The sequence below is a fragment of the Oncorhynchus mykiss genome, chromosome 17 (assembly GCF_057628025.1).
Source record: "Oncorhynchus mykiss isolate SJ-2025 chromosome 17, ASM5762802v1, whole genome shotgun sequence".
NCBI classification, from domain to species: domain Eukaryota; kingdom Metazoa; phylum Chordata; class Actinopteri; order Salmoniformes; family Salmonidae; genus Oncorhynchus; species Oncorhynchus mykiss.
In genome coordinates, this window is record NC_143038.1 from 31,579,027 (window position 1) to 31,601,335 (window position 22,309).

The 22,309-nt window shown below is 42.0% G+C and overlaps 1 protein-coding gene across 1 annotated transcript in view; it reads left to right on the forward strand.

Moving 5' to 3' along the window:
- The window catches only part of LOC110493995 (neuroendocrine convertase 1), a 34,398-nt gene extending 12,314 nt beyond the window's left edge, over positions 1-22,084 (forward strand). Inside the window, exons 6-14 of the mRNA XM_021568647.3 lie at positions 4,252-4,340; positions 5,904-6,076; positions 6,308-6,520; positions 6,664-6,764; positions 6,896-7,129; positions 9,229-9,386; positions 16,892-17,025; positions 17,206-17,367; positions 18,156-22,084. Coding sequence (XP_021424322.2) covers positions 4,252-4,340; positions 5,904-6,076; positions 6,308-6,520; positions 6,664-6,764; positions 6,896-7,129; positions 9,229-9,386; positions 16,892-17,025; positions 17,206-17,367; positions 18,156-18,581 — 1,690 coding nt within the window. The 3' untranslated portion in view covers positions 18,582-22,084. The remainder of the gene's footprint in view (positions 1-4,251; positions 4,341-5,903; positions 6,077-6,307; positions 6,521-6,663; positions 6,765-6,895; positions 7,130-9,228; positions 9,387-16,891; positions 17,026-17,205; positions 17,368-18,155) is intronic.
- Positions 22,085-22,309: the final 225 nt, after the last annotated feature.

A 22,309-nucleotide genomic window follows, 5' to 3' on the forward strand; every position in this document is an offset into this window, starting at 1 on the left:
AATCCTGTTCCTAGTTACAGCATCCTCACTGTCGATTACACAACTAGATAAGAAGGGGAGCAGCCAGCTATCCTGCTAGACACACACAGGTCACACTCGCTGGAAATGGGCATATCTGGTACACACAGATGGAGCTGTTGATGTAACAACAGTTATGTGTGTATATATATATATATATATATATATATATATATATGTATATTTATTTATTAATATTTTTTTTTCCGCAGATTCCCAAGGAATTTATAGATTTACAATTTTTCTACATTTAACGTAAAATACAGTATTTATTGTACTACATACAGTGAGTATAGAAAGTCATCAACCCTTTTCAAAATGTTCACCCTTTGTTGCCTTACAGCCTGAAATGAAAACACATCAAATCAGACGTTTTTCGGCTTTATTTACAATATCCAAAACATAAAAACTCTGAAAATTAATTACAATGAAGACAGTAAAATACCGTATTTGGATAAGTGAACAACCCCCTGAGTTAATACTTGGTGGAACCACCTTTTGCTTGAATTACAGCCATGGGTCTCTTTGAATAGGTCTCTACTAACTTTGCACACCTAGACTGTGCAACATTTGCCTACTCTTCCTTGCAGAATTCTTCAAGCTCAGTCAAATTGCATGGTGACCGCTCAAGGACTGCACTCTTCAAGTCATTCCAAATTCTAGATGGGATTTAGGTCGGGGCTCTGACTAAGCCACTCAAGGACATTCACCTTCTTGTCCTTCAGCCACTGTATGGTTGCTTTGGTGGTGTTCTTTGGGTCATTGTCATGTTGAAACGTGAACCATCTTCCCATTTTCAACTTCCTGGCAGAGGGCTGCAGGCTCTCCTCAAGAATTTGTTGGAATTTTGCACTATCCATTTTCTCTTCTATCCTCACAAGTGCTCCAGTCCTTGCTGAAGAGGTCTTGGAATTTGTGATTTTTGGAAAATCTCAAACAAGACTTGATGTGGCTTTTTTTGAGGAATGTTTTTTTTCTCTCGCCACCCTCCCATAGAAGCCAGATTTGTGGAGCGTTTGTGATATTGTGGTCACATGCACACATTGACCAGTCTTTGCCATAAAGGCCTGAAGCTCCTTCAAAGTCGCCATTGGCTTCTTGGTAGCCTCTCTGATCAGTCTCCTCCTTGCCCGGTCATCCAGTTTGGAGGGACAGTCTGATCTATGCAGGGTCTGGGTGGTGCCATACTCCCTTCTACTTCTTAATAATGGTATTAACTGTGCTCTGAGGGACAAAGCCTTTGAAATCTTTTTATATCCATCCTCTGACTTGTGCCTTTCCACAACTTTATCTCGTACATCTTTCCGCCCATAGTGAATTCTTTGCTTTGAATTGCACTACTAAGCAGTAGAGTCCTCTGTGAAGAACTGCTTTTAATCTGACCTAATACAAAATCAGTACAATTGATCACAGATGGATGCCAATTAGCTTGATTTGTGATCTGGAAGGTGGTCGGTTATGCCTCAGAAAGTTTGCAATTGCAATTGTAAGGAGGGGTATTCACTTATCCAAATAGGTTATTTTACATTTTTTTCAAATTTGATATGTTTTCATTTCAGGCTGTAAGGCAACAAAAGGTGAACATTTTGAAAGGGGGTGGTGACTTTCTATACCCACTGGACAAGCCCATAAGATTGTAGCCTGGGAGCCATATATGTTGTACTGTAGGTTAGTGTTTGAGACAGTAAAATTAGTGCCAGAATGACATTCAGACTGGAAAGATTTAGTTGATAGCCTATCTCCTATTGTGCTTGTTAGCATTAATTAGCTTGTGGTAGATCCCATAGATGTAGAATTACAGAATTACAGATAGTAGAATTATATTAGTTATATGTCTATGCGTACAGTGGCTTGCGAAAGTAATCACCCCCTTGGCATTTTTGCTATGTTGTTGCCTTACAACATGGAATTAAAATAGATTTTTGGGGGGTTTGTATGATTTGAACCTGTTAAGGATATGGCAGACATATGCCCCCTTTGGAGAGATTGGGTACCCCTAGTAAACTGAAAAAAAATTAACACAACATGCCTACCACTTTGAAGATGCAAAATATTTTTTCTTGTGAAACAAACAAGAAATAAGACAAAAATATGGAGAGCTTGAGCATGCATAACTATTCAACCCTCCAAAGTGAATACTTTGTAGAGCCACCATTTGCAGAAATGATAGCTGCAAGTCTCTTGGGGTATGTCTCTATAAGATTGGCACATCTAGCCACTGGGATTTTTGCCCATTCTTCAAGGCAAAACTGCTCCAGCTCCTTCAAGTTGGATGGGTTCCGCTGGTGTACAGCAATCTTTAAGTCATACCACAGATTCTCAATTGGATTGAGGTCTGGGCTTTGACTAGGCCATTCCAAGACATTTACATGTTTCCCCTTAAACCACTCAAGTGTTGCTTTAGTAGTATTCTTAGGGTCATTGTCCTGCTGGAAGGTGAACCTCTGTCCTAGTCTCAAATCTCTGGAAGACTGAAACAGGTTTCCCTCAAGAATTTACCTGTATTTAGTGCCATCCATCATTCCTTCAATTCTGACCAGTTTCCCAGTCCCTGCCAATGAAAAACATCCCCACAGCATGATGCTGCCACCACCATGCTTCACTGTGGGGATGGTGTTCTCAAGGTGATGAGAGGTGTTGGGTTTGCAACAGACATAGCATTTTCCTTGATGGCCAAAAAGCCCAATTGTAGTTTCATCTGACAAGAGTACCTTCTTCCATATGTTTGGGGAGTCTCCCACATGCCTTTTGGGGAACACCAAACGTGTTTGCTTATTTTTTTCTTTAAGCAATGTCTTTTTTCTGGCCACTCTTCCGTAAAGCCCAGCTCTGTGGAGTGTATGGCTTAAAGTGGTCATATGGACAGATACTCCAATTTTCGCTTTGCAGCTCCTTCAGGGTTATCTTTGGTCTCTTTGTTGCCTCTCTGATTCATGCCCTCCTTGCCTAGTCTGTGAGTTTTGGTGGGCGGCCCTCTCTTGGCAGGTTTGTTGTGGTGCCATAGTCTTTCCATTTTTTTATAATGGATTTAATGGTGCTCTGTGGGATGTTCAAAGTTTCTGATATTTTTTTATAACCCAACTCTTCTCCACAATTTTGTCCCTGACCTGTTTGGAAAGCTACTTGGTCTTCATGGTGTCGCTTGCTTGGTGGTGCCCCTTGCTTAGTGGTGTTGCAGACTCTGAGGCCTTTCAGAACTGGTATATATATATATATATACTGAGATCATGTGGCAGATCATGTGACACTTAGATTGCACACAGGAGGACTTTATTTAATTAATTCTGTGACTTCTGAAGGTAATTGGTTGCACCAGATCTTATTTAGGGGCTTCATAGCAAAGGGGGTGAATACATATGCACACACCAGTTATTTTTTTCACTTCACTTCACCAATTTGGACTATTTTGTGTATGTCCATTTTATAAAATCCAAATAAAAATCAATTTAAATTACAGGTTGTAATGCAACAAAATAGGAAAAATGCCAAAGGGGATGGATACTTTTGCAAGGCACTGTATAGCCAACCATAGCAACTCAAAGCAGTCCATTTGACCTCTGACAAAATGCCACATCTTTGGAATCTCTCTTTCTCATCTCTCTCATCTCTCTCTCCCTCTTTCTTTCTTTCTGGGCCTTTGTCTCACAGACAATACCTGTAAATGATGACTCACTCTAAGCCAGCTGTGAGGGTTACACAAACACACAAACACACACAAGCCCCCCTTCCCACCCCTGTTAGTGCACTCTTTTGTTGTCAATGTACTCTGATCACACACTGTATAATTTAGACTCCAGCAGTAGGCTGTTTATTGTCTCCTATAGGCATGCCCGAATTACATGAAACCAAAGGGCCTTCCATTTTTGGTTGACAAGATTCTCCCTCAATATCAATATTTTCTATGGCAAGCACATAATTATAAGAAGAATCTTACATAACCACATGCAACTAATTGAGGGACACTGGCACTCTTTCAAGAGGTTTTATAATGGATTCAATCTGTTTTTGAGATTTTTACGTTTACTGTTAACAATACTGAGATATACTATAAACCAGTTTGTAAAGGTTCCAGATCAGACTTGTTTATTCTGAATTCACTGCTACATGTATATGAAATTAGAACTCAGAATATTAGAAATTAGAATTTTGTCAGTTAGTGGGCCAGTTTGTAAAGAAAAAAGCAGTTATGTATAGTTAGTTGTAAGTGTGTGTTCTGTTTCTGTATGTACTCAGGCATGGAACCAGGTGTGCCGGTGAGATCGCCATGCAGGCAGATAACAATAAATGTGGAGTTGGGGTGGCGTACAACTCCAAGGTTGGAGGTAAGCGATGTAGCTAGCAACGTGCATGCCCCACCCACCTGATGATCTTTCTTTTTCTATTTCTGTGTTTGAGGGCTGCAAAATCCCCTATTCACTTAAATATGCCTAGATTAATTGCTTGAATTTGACTCTGGAGACTCCTTCCCACTCTTGCTTGTGCCACTCGTTTTTTCATGTTAATGTAACTACCGTTGTAATGACATGTCAAACACTCCAATAATGGCTGAAATGGGCTCAATGGAAAAACATTGGCTTTCCGTTGCACCTATAAGAATGTTAATGCTTCGTCAGGATTTAACGCGCTGTCTCAACACTTACATCACAACAAAGAGAAGAAAGATAACTTTATTTTGGTGTGTGTAGATTTTTTGTACAATTGATATAAAAATCCATGATTTAATATAGTTGAAATGATTATAAATGAGATGTGCTGAAATGAAAGCAACTTTTGAAAAATAACACTCAGATTATAGTGACATTATCTCTAATCTTACAAAAAAAGGTATAGTACAGTATGTACAGATAGGTGTTATCTAGAGCCAAGCGTTTTGATTTTAAATCGTGTGGCTATCCTTCTCTTATGCAAGAGAACATGACAATGACAGTAGTGAATTAATCATTAATGAGGAAGTCTAGACAGCACAGGTGAACACAGGTAGGCCTAGACAGAGCCCGTTTTTGGTGGTTGCAGGCAACTTGCAGCCCTTTACATTAAGTGATTAATGTATGCAAATACACCCAGTGTATATATGCAAATGAGGCAGATATCATTTTCTTTATTTTATCCCAAAGTATTACCTGATATACTAAGAAAGAAAATATGTATGACTGCATAATAATATTTTTGTGGGACATTTTACAATAAATTGAATACCTGAACTCCCACCAAAATGCCTTAATTTATTTATTACAGAACAATCTTTTATGTACTATAATTCAGTCAATATCTGAGCGATTTGTGTGTGTGTGTGTGCCGGATTATCAAACGTGTCCCGGAGGTCGAGGGGCACCCAAATAGCATATGTGTAGAATTGCATGAAATATGCTTTCAAACTGCTACATTTTATCTCTGCCCCATGGCAAAAAGTGTAGAATTGCAGGAAATGTGTTTTAAAACTGCGACATTTTCTCTTAACCTCATGAAAAATGTGCAGAAAAGCATTGTGAAACTACACATTTTTCTTTCTGTATATATAAAAAATGGGGGGGTGGTGGGGCCCCTCAGAGGTTGGTGCTCCAGGGCTCCAAATGCTGTAGTCCGGCCCTGTGCGTGCTGGTTTGTGGGACCTAGACAACAGCTGGAAGATGTCCTGGTGGTGGCCTACTTTTTTGAGCGGATGATTACGCAATACCACTTAACCAAATGACTGAGCAACAATTGGGCATCTGTTCCTCAGGGGGCTAAAACATAGCCACAGAGGAGGCAGCTCATATATAATATTAAAATGAGAAAATCTATTTGGGGGCACAAGACCACTCTACTTTCGAAGTATGACTTAAAACACTTCAACTGCAGTTAAAAACAACTAGTTGCTGAGGATTTTCATCATGTTGACCCTGCAGGGATCCGCATGTTGGACGGTATCGTGACGGACGCCATCGAGGCCAGTTCTATTGGCTTCAACCCAGACCATGTGGACATCTACAGTGCCAGCTGGGGACCCAACGACGATGGCAAGACGGTGGAGGGCCCCGGTCGCCTGGCGTCAAAAGCCTTTGAGTACGGCATCCAGAAGGTAACACACCACAGTCCTCTCTTTTTTACCCCCCCAAAAAACATATTCATTGTCAAATTTACTCAAATTATTATTTACCTACAAAGCAGTCAAAACAAACTGAAATCCAAACAAATGGCCTATCTAAATACATTGAAATTGGATAAAAAGGGAAGATAGAAAAGGGACCTAGGCTAAAGGCTACTAAAAACAAACTTAACACTAACTCCTCACCTGTCTCCTTCCCCTCAGGGCCGCGGCGGGAAGGGCTCCATCTTTGTGTGGGCATCGGGGAACGGGGGCCGTCAGGGGGACAACTGCGACTGTGACGGCTACACGGACAGCATCTACACCATCTCCATCAGCAGTGCCTCCCAGCAGGGCCTGTCTCCCTGGTACGCTGAGAAGTGCTCCTCCACCCTGGCCACCGCTTACAGCAGCGGAGACTACACCGACCAGAGAATAGTGAGTTAAAGTGAACTCCACACCACACCACTGGATAGTGGAGATTGGTATTGTGCTACATTTTGTTATGGTACATTGCGTTTTTAACTTGACTTTTCTTTGCTGTACCTGTGGTTTCTTTGTTTACTTCTGTGTCCCTGCAGACCAGTGCTGATTTGCATAACGAATGCACCGAGACGCACACGGGAACCTCCGCCTCCGCCCCACTGGCTGCTGGGATATTTGCCCTGTCGCTGGAACAGAAGTGAGGCAACAATCTTGACTTAAACAATGTCAATGGAATATGTGTTTAGGACTCTCCGTCATAATGAAACATGTGTGCAGGACTTCCTATCTGATTTCTTATTTGTCCATCCCCACTAACCCCTCCCCCAGCCCTGAGCTAACATGGAGGGATCTGCAGCACTTGGTGGTGTGGACTTCTGAGTTCGACCCGCTGGCCAACAATCCCGGCTGGAAGAGGAACGGGGCAGGCCTGATGGTCAACAGTCGTTTTGGATTTGGCCTGCTCAACGCTAAGGCCCTGGTGGACCTGGCCGACCCGGCCACCTGGAAACACGTCCCCGAGAAGAAGCAGTGCATCGTCAGGGACGACTCCTTCCAGCCCAGGTACAAATACACTGCACTAGTCTAGTAGATCAGAAACATCTAATCCTCCTGACATAACATACATGTTGTATTGTTCACTTCAGACTAATTCTGGTGGGCAAGCAAACTTAAAGTGTACCAGTAATTCCTTTATGGACAGAGTCCCGTGTCCTAAGATGTCCCTGTGTTTTGGCTCTTCTATTGACGCAGATCAAGAGCTCTTTGATAAGACACTATCTCTACTTTTGACTAGTTTCCCATATGGAACAATATATCAACAGTAAAATGAAAGCTAGAGGTTTGTGTTTGCTCAAGTGTGTTTTTGTGTATTTCATGTTTATGTGTATGTGCGTATGTGCACATGGTCCGTATTGGTAGGAAAGCTGGGATTCCGGCTTTGATTTCTGTAACGGAGGGCTCAAAAAATCTTTGGAGAAATCTTTCATTTGTTAAATCACTTTAGGTTTTTAGGCTTTAGGATAAGCTAAGGCTAGCTGGTAATATTGCTATGTCAACATTTATCTCCAGACTAAATCTGTTCCCGGAGGAAGGGATTTTTTTATCTGAGCAGATGTTTAGTGCACTAACTACAATAGGTTAGCCACCAAGGCTAGGCTACATCATCTAAATTACCTTCATCTTAAAGGATAGGTTTGGTATTTTAGAGCTTACGGTTATACGGTTCCTTACCCTGGCATTAGTTTACAGGCCAGGAGAGATTGTATTTCATGGTTAGGATTTTCTTATACAGCCACTACTAGCCTCCGCTAACCCCAACAAATCTATGGGAGAGATGAGGACATCTGCACAATGTTAAACATTTAAACGCCAAATCAACTGAAATCACCTCAATGATTTGGTCACCTTTACATCACTTAAAGGTCCAATGCAGCCCTTTTTATATCAATATCAAATCCTTTCTGGGTAACAATTAAGTACCTTACTGTGATTGTTTTCAATTAAAAAGTTCAAAAATAAACAAAACTTGCTTCTTAGCAAAGATATTTAGCAAGCAAGAATTTTGCTAAGACAGTGGGGAGGGGGAAACTGCAAACTAGCTGTTATTGTCAAGGAGGTTTGGAACTCTCTTTCTTATTGGTCTATTAACTAATTTACCGCCTAGTGATGTCACAATTTCACAGTATTATTCCAACCTCAGTGTGGAAATATATATAAAGCATAGGAAAATCATGTTTTTTAATGCACTGGGCCTTTAAATGAATAATCTGTAACTATCTTTTGGTATTTGTTTCATTGGCCCACTGTTGATACAGTCCCGAAATGTTTTGCATGTCAGCAATCAAGTTATCAATATATAGGACTTTCAAAAAACGAAATGTAACTTGCCACATCATCACGATGATGCGCTTTGCATCATCATGATGATTTAACATGTTAAAATATGTTTTTTGAAAGTACTATATAATCTACAAAAATGACATGAAACGGTTTCCCAATCTGGCCCATTGATTTGTGGTTAGTGAATAAAAAGTTAGTAATGGCTGTTTAAAGAATTCCCTGGCCCGTAGACTACTGTCAGTATGAGGGACATTATAACTGTCAATTCTAAAATACCAAATGCATCATTTAAGTTTGCTATCATCTCTAGCTAATAACTCAATTATTGATTATGTCCCTATTTTATTTTTCCTTTATATAACCAGGCAAGTCAGTTAAGAACAAATTCTTATTTTCAATGACGGCCTAGGAACAGTGGGTTAACTGCCTGTTCAGGGGCAGAACGACAGATTTGTACCTTGTCAGCTCAGGGGTTTGAACTTGCAACCTTCCGGTTACAAGTCCAATGCTCTAACCACTAGGCTACCCTATGCCAGGCAGCTTGGGTTAAGCGACTCAGTGGCATTGACACCCAGTTTCCCCTTTACCTAGGCCATCATGATCATGCCATCTCAGCATCTCAGGAGGATTTAAGACTCCACTTGTGTCATTGCTCACTGGACTGCAGCCCGCTTCCTCCAGTCCTGTATGCCAGATTGTTGTGTTTGACTGTATTCGTTAATATATGAATAATGACCATTATATGTTAAGCTAAAGGTTTGGTATGTTGTGCTGTGTTGCAACCACAGTACTGATTTCTCTGTGCTGTGTCTTTCTGCCAGGGCATTGAAAGCAGCAGGGGAGATCACCATTGAGATCCCCACCAAGGCCTGTGCCGGCCAGAACAACGCTGTCCTCTCACTGGAGCATGTGCAAGTGGAGGCCAGCATCGAGTACACCAGGCGAGGAGACCTACACATCAAACTCACTTCCCCATCAGGTTCGTTAGACACACGCACATGCACGCATGCACACACAAAATCTATATGTATACAGTACCAGTCAAAAGTTTGGACACACCTGTTCATTCAAGGGTTTTTCTTTATTTTTTTACTTTTTTCTACATTGTAGAAAAATAATGAAGATATCAAAACTATGAAATAACACATTTGCAACCATGTAGTAATCAAAAAAGTGTTATTCAAATCAAAATATATTTTATATTTGAGTTTCTTCACAGTAGCCACCCTTTGCCTTGATGACAGCTTTGCACACTCTTGGCATTCTCTCAAACAGCTTCACCTGGAATTATTCAGGTTATACAGTCTTGTCAGTTAGTCTTGTCCAAGTGAAGGAGTTCCCACATATGCTGAGCACTTGTTGGCTGATTACAGCATATCGCTGCAGAATTCTGTGGTAGCCATGCTGGTTAAGTGTGCCTTGAATTCTAAATAAATCACAGACAGTGTCACCAGCAAAGCACACCCACACCTCCTCCTCCGTGCTTCACGGTGCGGAGATCACCTAATCTGCGTCTCACAAAGACACATGAATTGGAACCAAAATATCTCAAATTTAGACTCATCAGACCAAAGGACAGATTTCCACTGGTCTAATGTCCATTGATCGTGTTTCTTGGCCCAAGTCTCTTTGCAGCAATTCGACCATGAAGGCCTGATTCACGCAGTCTTATCTGAACAGTAGATGTTGTGGTGTGTCTTTTACTTGAACTCTGTGAAGCATTTATTTGGGCTGCAATTTCTGAGGCTGATAACTGTAATGAACTTATCCTCTGCTACAGAGGTAACTCTGGGTCTTCCTTTCCAGTGGCGGTCCTCATGAGCCAGTTTCATCATAGCGCTTGAGGTTTTTTGCGACGGCACTTGGAGAAACTTTCAAAGTCTTAAAGTAATGATGGACTGTAATTTCTCTTTGCTTATTTGAGCTGTCCTTGCCATAATATGGACTAGGTCTTTTACCAAATAGGGCTATCTTCTGTATACGTTGTCAAAACACAACTGATTTGCTCAAACATTAATTAAGAAGGAAATAAATTCCACAAATTAACTTTTAACAAGGCACACCTGTTAATTGAAATACATTCCGGGTGACGACCTCATGAAGTTGGTTGAGAAAATGCTAAGAGTGTGCAAAGCTGTCATCAAGGCAAAGGGTGGCTACTTTGAAGAATCTCAAATATAAAACATTTTTTTGATTTGTTTACCACTTTTTTGGTTACTACATGATTCCATATGTGTTATTTAATTGTTTTGATGTTTTCACTATTATTCTAAAATGTAGAAAATAGTAAAAATAAAGAAAACCCCTGGAAAAAACCCTGGGTTGTCCAAACTTTTTACTGGTACTGTGTGTGTATATATATATAAAGCTCTGGAAAAAAATAAGAGACCACTCCAAAATAATCAGTTTCTCTGGTTTACTATTTATATGTACAGTTGAAGTTGGAAGTTTACATACACTTAGGTTGGAGTCATTAAAACTCGTTTTTCAACCACTCCACAAATTTCTTGTTAACAAACGATAGTTTTGGCAAGTCGGTTAGGACATCTACTTTGTGCATGACACAAGTAATTTTTCCAACAATTGTTTACAGACAGATTATTTCACTTAAAATTCACTGTATCACAATTCCAGTGGGTCAGAAGTTACCATACACTAAGTTGACTGTGCCTTTAAACAGCTTGGAAAATTCCATAAAATTATGTCATGACTTTAGAAGCTTCTGATTGGCTAATTGACATCATTTGAGTCAATTGGAGGTGTACCTGTGGATGTATTTCAAGGCCTACCTTCAAACTCAGTGCCTCTTTGCTTGACATCATGGGAAAATCAAAAGAAATCAGCCAAGACCTCAGAAAAAAATGTGTAGACCTCCACGAGCCTGGTTCAGCCTTGGGATCAATTTCCATACACCTGAAGGTACCACGTTCATCTGTACAAACAATAGTACGCAAGTATAAACACCATGGGACCACACAGCTGTCCTACTGCTCAGAAAGGAGACACGTTCTGTCTCCTAGAGGTGAACGTACTTTGGTGCAAAAAGTGCAAATCAATCCCAGAACAACAGCAAAGGACCTTGTGAAAATGCTGGAGGAAACAGGTACAAAAGTATCTATATCCACAGTAAAACAAGTCCTATATCGACATAACCTGATAGGCCACTCAGCAAGGAAGAAGCCATAAAAAAAGGCAGACTACGGTTTGCAACTGCACATGGGGACAAAGATCTTACTTTTTGCAGAAATGTCCTCTGGTCTGATGAAATAAAAATGTAACTATTTGTCCATAGTGACCATCTTTATGTTTGGAGGAAAAAGGGGGAGGCTTGCAAGCCAAAGAACACCATCCCAACTGTGAAGAACTGGGGTGGCAGCATCATGTTGTGGGGTTGCTTTGATGCAGGAGGGACTGGTGCACTTCAAAAAGACAAATCTGCCTGATACCAGCCTTGCTGAGCACCCCCAGATCATCACCGATCCTCCACCAAATTTCACGTAGGTGTGAGACATGGAGTGGCCTACAAGCCACAGAGTCTCCCAAATCCTTATTAATCTGAAACACAATACCCCTTAATGACAAAGTGAAAACAGGTGTGTAGAAATTTTTGCAAATGTATTAAAAATAAAAAAACAGAAATACCTTATTTTCATAACTATTCATACCCTTTGCTATGAGACTCAAAATTGAGCTTAGGTGCATCCTGTTTCCATTGAACATCCTTGAGATGTTTCTACAACTTGATTTACCACCTGTGGTAAATTCATTTGATTGGACATGATTTTGAAAGGCACACACCTGTCTATATAAGGTTCCACACTTGACGATGCATGTCAGACCAAAAACCAAGCCTTGAGTTCGAAGAAATTGGTCCGAGACACCGAGACAGGATTATGTCTAGGCACAGATCTGGGAAGGGTACCAAAACAATTCTACAGCATTGAAGGTCCCCAAGAAAACAGTGACCGCATCCATTCTTAAATGGAAGAAGTTTGGAACCACTAAGACTCTTCCTAACAGCATCATGTTGTGTGGATGTATTTCAGCGTTAGGGATTGAGAGACTAGTCAGGATTGAGAGAAAGATGAAGGGAGCAAAGTACAGAGAGATCCTTGAGGAAAACCTGCTCCAGAGCACTCAGGACATGAGACTGGCTCGAAGGTTCACCTTGCAACAGGACAACAGGATTAACTTCCGGCACCGACAGAGATGGCCGCCTCGCTTCGCGTTCCTAGGAAACTATGCAGTATTTTGTTTTTTTTACGTGTTATTTCTTACATTGGTACACAAGGTAATCTTAGGTTTTATTACATACAGTCGTGAGGAACTACTGGATATAAGAGCCAACGTACCATCATTACGACCAGGAATACGACTTTCCCGAAGCGGATCCTGTGTTTTGCCCACCACCCAGGACAATGGATCGGATCCCAGCCGGCGAACCAAAACAACGATGCCGTAAAAGGGGCAGACGAAGCGGTCTTCTGGTCAGGCTCCGGAGACGGGCACATCGCACAACGCTCCCGAGCATACTACTCGCCAATGTCCAGTCTCTTGACAACAAGGTTGATGAAATCCGAGCAAGGGTAGCATTCCAGAGAGACATAAGAGACTAACGTTCTTTGCTTCACGGGAAAACATGGCTCACTCAAGACACGCTATCAGAGTCGGTACAGCCAGCTGGTTTCTTCACTTATCATCCCGACAGACACAAGCATCTTTCTGGTAAGAACAGGGGCGGGGAGGGGGGAGTGGGGGGGGGGGGGGGGGGGGGGGTATACCTTATGATTAACGAGACGTGATGTGATCATAACAACATACAGGAACTCAAGTCCTTCTGTTCACCTGACTTAGAATTCCTCACAATCAAATGTCGACCGCATTATCTACCAAGAGAATTCTCTTCGATTATAATCACAGCCGCATATATTCCCCCCCAAGCAGACACGTCGATGGCCCTGAACTGACTTTATTTGACTCTATGTAAACTGGAAACCACTGTAGCGGTATTTATTAGAGAGGGGTAAAGAAAGATTTTGTTCGGGCGCCAGGCAGGTATTAACCATGCCGAAAGGAAAAGAGTAGAATAGAGAGTACCACTACCAGACCCACACACATCAGCAGAAGAGACTGCCTAGAGGATAGCCTGTTTCCCAGATAGCCAGTGGAGAGAAAAAAGAATACACACCATATAAAACCCACATCACAGCACAGGGGTAACCCAAACAAGAATACCTCATACAATAATACTAATACTAATAATGGCAGAGCAATTCAACAGCAACTTCATACAAGAACGAACCCAGTCATCAACATAGGATTTGCAATAATCTGTATTATTTTCTAGTGGATGAGTGCAGAGGGTATGAATGTGGGGGGGTGTTCATCAACACAACAAAGGCCTTAAAAATGTCCAGTCTTCTCGGCCACATGTCATTAGTATACCACAATACAGTTCACATAACAATACACAACTTGCAAGCAACCTCCCTTTTAACTAAAATGTCCAAATACTTCTGGCAGGGCAATAATAGTCCAGCTCTAATGAACTTCAATGGGAAGTGCATTGGAAAAATAGAGAGTCTGTTGCAGGGTAAAGCACTGGAATGATAGAGGGAAGAGAAAAAGAGAAAGAGAACAAGAGAGATCTTAGCTGTGGTCTTCAGGCGTGCAGGTGTACTGTCTGACTGTCCGATGGTTTGTTGGTTTGTATGTTAAAGCTTCGCAACAATGTTGCTACTAATCCATGCGATCCATAACGGGCGTGGTCCCAAACGAAAACAACCACGACCTAGAGCGATTACACCGATGGTTGAGTTAAATACTCTATAAACTACACACGCTGAAAACAAACAACAAGCTGATTCAGTGAGCGAGTTTATTAGCAAGTGCATCGGTGATGTCGTACCCACAGCAACTATTAAAACCTACCCAAACCAGACACCGTGGATTGATGGCAGCATTCGCACGAAACTGAAAGCGCAAACCACTGCTTTTAACCAGAGCAAGGTGACCGGAAATATGACCGAATGCAAACAGTGTAGCTATTCCCACCGTAGGGCAATCAAACAAACTAAGTGTCAGTATAGAGACAAAGTAGAGTCTCAATTCAACGGCTCAGACACAAGAGATATGTGGTAGGGTCTACAGTCAATCACGGATTACAAAAAGAAAGCCAGTCCCGTCGCGGACCAGGATGTCTTGCTCCCAGACATACTAAACAACTTCTTGGCTCGCTTTGAGAACAATACAGTGCCACTGACACGGCCCGCTACCAAAACCTGCGGACTCTCCTTCACTGCAGCCGATGTGAGTAAAACATTTAAACGTGTTAACCCTGGCAAGGCTGCAGGCCCAGACGGCATCCCCAGCCACGTCCTCAGAGCATGTGCAGACCAGCTGGCTGGTGTGTTTACGGATATATTCAATCAATCCTTATCCCAATCCCAGTCTGCTGTTCCCACATGCTTCAAGAGGGCCACCATTGTTCCTGTTCCCAAGAAAGCTAAGGTAACTGAGCTAAACGACTACCGCCCCGTAGCACTCACTTCCGTCATCATAAAGTGCTTTGAGAGACTAGTCAAGGACCACATCACCTCCTACCTGACACCCTAGACCCACTCCAATTTGCTTACTGCCCCAACAGGTCCACAGACGACACAATCGTAACCACACTGCACACTGCCCTAATCCATCTGGACAAGAGGAATACCTATGTGAGAATGCTGTTCATCGACTACAGCTCAGTATTTAACACCATAGTACCCTCCAAACTCGTCATCAAGCTCGAGACCCTGGGTCTCAACCCCGCCCTGTGCAACTGGGTCCTGGACTTCCTGATGGGCCGCCCCCAGGTGGTAGGTAACAACATCTTCACCCCGCTGATCCTCAACACTGGGGCCCCACAAGGGTGCATTATGAGCCCTCTCCTGTACTCCCTGTTCACCCACGACTGCATGGCCATGGACGCCTCCAACTCAATCATCAAGTTTGCAGACGACACTACAGTGGTAGGCTTGATTACCAACAACGACGAGATGGCCTACAGGGAGGAGGTGAGGGCCCTCGGAGTGTGGTGTCAGGAAAATAACCTCACACTCAACATCAACAAAACAAAAGGAGATGATCGTGGACTTCAGGAAACAGCAGAGGGAGCACCCCCCTATCCACATCGACGGGACAGTAGTGGAGAGGGTAGTAAGTTTTAAGTTCCTCTGTGTACACATTACGGACAAACTGAATTGGTCCACACAGACAGCGTGGTGAAGAAGGCGCAGCAGCGCCTCTTCAACCTCAGGAGGCTGAAGAAATTTGGCTTGTCACCAAAAGCACTCACAAACCTTTACAGATGCACAATCGAGAGCATCCTGTCGGGCTGTATCACCGCCTGGTACGGCAACTGCTCCGCCCACAACCGTAAGGCTCTCCAGAGGGCCATGAGTTCTGCACAACGCATCACCGGGGGCAAACTACCTGCCCTCCTGGACACCTACACCACCCGATGTCACAGGAAGGCCATAAAGATCATCAAGGACAACAACCACCCGAGCCACTGCCTGCATCAAAGCAGGGACCGAGAGACTGAAAAACAGCTTCTACTAACATTGAGTGGCTGCTGCTAACATCCTGACTCAACTCCAGCCAGGAAAATGTATGTAAAAATTGTATCAGTAGCCACTTTAAACAATGCCACTTAATATAATGTTTACATACCATACATTAGTCATCTCATATGTATATACTGTACTCTATACCATCTACTGCATCTTGCCATCTTTATGTAATACATGTATTACTAGCCATTTTAAACAATGCCACTTTTATATGTTTACATACCCTGTATTACTCATCTCATACGTATATACTGTATTCTATACCATCTACTGCATCTTGCCTATGCCGTTCTGTACCATCACTCATTCATATATTTTTATGTACATATTCTTCATCCCTTTACACTTGTGTGTATAAGGTAGTTGTTGTGAAATTGTAAGGTTAGATTACTTGTTGGTTATTACTGCATTGTCAGAACTAGAAACAGAAGCATTTCGCTACACTCGCATTAACATCTGCTAACCATGAGTATGTGACAAATAAAATTTGATATGATTTGACAACGACCCTAAGCAAACAGCTAAGACAACACAGGAGTGGCTTCGAGACAAGTCTCTGAATGTCCTTGAGTGGACCAGCCAGAGCCTGGAGTTGAACCCAATCGAACATCTCTGGAGAAACCTGAAAATAGCGATGCTCCCCATCCAACCTGACAGAGGTTGAGAGGATCTGGAGAGAATAATGGGATAAACTCCCCAAAATATAGGTGTGACAGCTTGTAGCATCATACCCAAGAAGACTCGAGGCTGTAATTGTTGCTTTGTTGCTTCAATTCAAGGGGTCTGAATACTTTCCGAATGCCCTGTATATAGATAAATCTGAAAACTGGAGTTAAACAACTCTATATTGTACATTATTTTCTCCCATTAGGCACCAGCACAGTCCTGCTGGCGGAGAGAGAGAGGGACACGTCATCTAACGGCTTTAGGAACTGGGACTTCATGTCAGTTCACACATGGGGAGAGGACCCCACTGGCACCTGGACCCTTAAGATCACTGACACAGTGAGTCCCAGGGCTGGAGAACACTTTGGCTGTTTCACAAGTTTCATATATTTTAAGGGATATTTCCAATCTAGTATTTTCCAACAAATTTCGAACCACAGAAAATGTAGCTGGTAATTGCATCAACATGTTGTCTAAACAGGGTGATTTTTACACTCTTTTTCAATTTCCCTCTGTCAGTCGGGGCGAATGGAGAACGAAGGTCAGATCCTAAGCTGGAAGCTTATTCTCCACGGCACGTCAGAAAAGCCTGAGCACATGAAGAAACCCAGAGTGTACGTCCCCTACAACGCTGTCCAGAATGACCGTAGAGGAGTGGAGCACATGGATGACATGATAGAGGTGAGCTTGATAATTAAAGTGGCAATTCACTTCTTTTTAACCTCCTATTCATTATCTCCAGAAGCATACCAGTTTCTACATACAGCAGCATACCACCCTGCAGCCCACTGCTGGCTTGCTTCTGAAGCTAAGCAGGATTGGTCCTGGTCAGTCCCTGGATGGGAGACCAGGTGCTGCTGGAAGTGGTGTTGGAGGGCCAGTAGGGGGCACCATTTTCTCTGGTCCCAAAAAATATCCCAATGCCCCAGGGCAGTGATTGGGGACATTACCCTGTGTAGGTTGCCATCTTTCGGATGGGATGTTAAACGGGTGTCCTGACTCTCTGTGGTCACTAAAGTTCCCATGCCACTTATTTGTAAGAGTAGGAGTGTTTACCCCAGCGTCCTGGCTACATTTCCAATCTGGTCTTCAAACTGTACCATCATGGCCACCTAATCATCCCCAGCTTACAATTGGCTCATTCATCCCCTCCTTTCCCCTATAACTATTTCCCAGGTTGTTGCTGTAAATGAGAATGTGTTCTCAATCAACTTACCTGGTAAAATAAGTGATAAATACTGTATGTATGTATGTATGTATGTATGTATGTATGTATGTATGTATGTATGTATGTATGTATGTATGTATGTATTGTCTGTTGACTGACCAGAAATTGAATTCGGTGTGGCTACATTAAACACCTTATCCACTGAAAATGTGCAGAACTGAGGAGTTAAATCAACTCCTAGGTAGAAGCTACCTCTAAACCATTTTCTGACTTTCTGTTCGTCCTTCTCCCTGTCATATAGGAGCTGCCCACCCAGGCTGAGATTCACCCACCACAGAAGACCCAGCCCCCTCCTCCTGCCACCCCTGAGAGGAAGGAGACTAGACCCTCCTCCTTCCCCCCCTCCCTGGCCCTTCTGAGTCTCCTCCAGACGGCCTTCAACAGACAGACCCCAGCCGCCCTGTCCCAGTCCCCAGCCAAGGCCTCTAGCTGGGGAGAGCAGCACACGGGCAGGGCCCCCTCCCTTCCATGGAGAGCAGGCCCTCATGTCGCTCCACAGAAGCTGTACCAGGCCCTGGACAGGATCAACCAGTACCAGCAGGGTGGGCAGGACAACAGCCTGTATAGCGACTACAGCGACGGCTTTTATAGCACCAAGCCCTACAGACACAGAGATGACCGACTGCTCCAGGCGCTCTTCGACATGCTCTCTGACGACAGGCAGTGAGGAGGGAGGATATGGGAGGAGAGTGGGTAAGGCAAGGGCGGAACTCCAGTCCTGCAGTGTGTGTAGGCTTTTGTTCTAGCTTAACAAATCCGGCCCCCGAATCCCAACTTGAGTCGAGTTAGGATTCGGGGCCAAATGAACACACCCGATTTAACCAAACACGGTCTACATTGAAGACCTCCTTCGTTGACTACCGGTAGGTGAATCAGGTGTGTATGTGCTGGGCTAGAGTCTGCACAGCCCTGCCATTCTCCTTGGTCAAGATTGGCCACCCATGGGGTAAGGGGTGAGAGAGAAAATGTGAGGAGGTGGGAGCTGGGCATGGAAGGAGAAAGCGAGGGAGGGGGAGAGTGAACGCCAGATAGAAACTCTTCCAGCCAATTGTGATGTTGTTTTTCCAAAACGCTACTTTTCTTTCCTTGCAGCATTCTAGCCTGTCTGTCTGTAGTTTTGTCTTTCATTCTGTACAGTTAGTTGTAAGTCGGTTGCATCTCAATACCCACAAGTGGCTTCCTTTCCTCCTCCTCCTTCCTTTCCTCCTCCTCCCCCCTCCTCCTGATGTATTGAAGTCTAGCTAACCCATAGACCATAGATCTCTTTCATATTGCTTCAGTCTTTTCAGATCAATATGCAGGAAGGAAAGGAGACAAGGAAAGGGAACCCCTGTAGCGTATTTAAATGAATCTGTGATTGCATTCCACCCCTCCTCCAGCCATCTATCCAATAGTCTTAAAGTGACAGTTAACATCAAAGTCAACGTTCAGCCGATGTTTTCAGCCCCCCTGAGTCCAGGCCCCACGGCATCTGTTTTGTAGATCCAGCTGTATCCCTCAACTCCAAATTAATGAAAAACATAGCCACTGCGCTGCTAAATGCATATAGGGGAAATGCTGCTCTATTGGCCACCTATACCTGTCAGTCGTATTGAAAGTAAGGAGACAAGAGAAGGAGAAAGAGATGAGGAAAGGATGTTTTTAAGACTTTTGGGACACAGCCCTATTCTCCCTTCACGGCACTACCTGCTTGAGCATGCTATGTACAGTACCTTTAGAATTTCAAGTTCATAATTGAATTATGACTGACACTATTATCTATATATTATACAAAGACAATGAATGTAATGTTGTTTTTACACTGAACAAAAATATAAGCGCAACATGCAAACATTTCAATGATTTTACTGAGTTACAGTTCATATAAGTAAATCAGTCAATTTAAATAAATTCCTTAGGCCCTAATCTATGGATTTCACATGACTGGAAATACAGATATGCATCGGTTGGTCATAGATACATAAAAAAAGGTATGGGCGTGGATCAGAAATCCAGTCAGTATCTGGTGTGACCACCATTTACCTCATGCAGCGCGACACATCTCCTTCACATAGAGTTGATCAGGCTGCTGATTGTGGCCTGTGGAATGTTGTCCCAATTTTCTTCAATGGCTGTGCTAAATTGCTGGATGTTGGCGGGAACTGGAACATGCTGCCGTACACTTCGATCCAGAGCATCCCAAACATGCTCATGGGTGACATGTCTGGTGAGTATGCAGGCCATGAAGGAACTGGGACATGTTCAGCTTGCATCTGTGTACAGATCCCTGTGACATGGGGCTATGCATTATCATGCTGAAATATGAAGTGATCTGTGGCATTGTGTTGTGTGACAACTGCACATTTTAGAGGGGACTTTTATTGTCCCCAGCAGAAGGTGCACCTGTGTAATGATCATGCTGTTTAATCAGCTTCTTGATATGCCTCACCTGTGAGGTGGATGGATTATCTTGGAAAAGGAGAAAGGCTCACTAACAGGGATGTAAAAAAAATGTGTGCACAAAACTTGAGAGAAATAAGCTTTTTATGCGTATGGAAAATGTCTGGGATCATATATTTCAGCTCATGAAACATGGGACCAACAATATATGTTGCGTTTGTGTTTTTGTTCAGTATAAATATACTTGACCTCTAAACTAACCACCTCTCTAAACTCCAAATATGAAATCTGTATTTAATATTTATATATTGACATATTTATTTTGGCATATATTTGTTTTTTTGCAAGAGTAGACGTACTCACTGTGCTACTGTATCTCAGCCCCAAATCCTGATTTGGGGAATGTGATTTTGAGGTATATTCACAATTTCAATTTAGGATTCCGACCATACTTTATTATGCATAAAAAAATGCAATCCCCTTACTGTTTTTCAAACTGAAAACTATTTTATGCTGTTCTATTGAGAAAAAATGTGTAGTAAAGTTCAATTCTTTGCGATTTTCTTTTATAATAGAAAAAAAAGAAAGAACAAGAAATGGGGACAATAAATGACCAAGAACCAATTGGTTGAGTAATTCTTATGGAGGTTATTCGACCCTCGAGATCTATAGATATAATGAATATGATTAAAGCTTTTGCAAATTGGTCATGTTGAAACCATTTGAATAATTATTTAAACTGACAATATAAAATAACTCTAAAAGGAAACATTTCAAATATATATCTATATATACAGTATAACTATATACATATATATATATATATATATACTACACATGTTGTGTAATTTGATTTATTTTAGATTCAAAGTACAACGCTGCATTAAATGAAATATTTTTCTAGAAATTCATCAGTTTCTAAAAAATGATATACGTATATATAAATCCCTTAATTCATTCCGTTTATATTACAAGTGGTTTTAGTTGACATTTTCAGTTAAATTCTAGGTTTAAATTAAAACAAAATAAATGGAATTATGAATACAAATGAACATTGCCAAACTGTTGTGCTGCCGAAGAAAAATAGCTTTTCTGTGTTTGGGTGATTGTAAAACAGGCTTGGATGTCGTTGCTTCATTTACAAACTCATGTTGACACAACTACCTAGTTACATGCAACACATTGGATATCTTCATTTCTACTCTTTGGTATTAGTGGACCTATCATCATTCAATCCAAGTATACTTTAGTAAACTGTATACTGGTAATACTTTAATGTAGGAGCTTTACACTAAAAGACTATAACACATTTATAAGCTATATATTATACCTTCATATGCCCTACATAAACGTTCACATTTATGCTCTCAACTGCAGGTCGGTAGATGTCACTGCATATCTTATGTCAACTTGCGGTTGTTAGTCTTAGCTGACATTTACATGTATAAATGCTTATGTAGTGCTTATGACAGTGTAATATACTGCTATGAATGTGATGTTTCCCTATGTATGTAGAGCCCCATACATTACAGTGTTAAGTAGCCCCTATTTTCTGTGGTATTGGCTCTAGCCCTGCTCTCTGCCAAACAAGGTGAAAGATTGAGACGACAGATGAAGAACAGTTTACATGCATCCTATAATTATACATCTTTCAATGTAGCCAGTGTTGTTCTAATGTTTGTTTATATTTTGGATTTAAATCGATGCTTCTGTCCAAAATTGTTTACAAAAGCTGAAATATTCTGTATGGATGTACAAAATTAGATTTATCGTAATAAACTGCAAAGTGACTTTGTGAGTGTGTCTGAGTTGTTGGGATTGTGACTGATCTGCCACTTGAGTTCATATAGACATTTCTGTTCATATGGCCATTTCTGTTCATATGGACATTTCTGTTCATATGGACATTTCTGTTCATATGGACATTTCTGTTCATATAGACATTTCTGTTCATATAGACATTTCTGTTCATATAGACATTTCTGTTCATATAGACATTTCAGTTCATATAGCGTA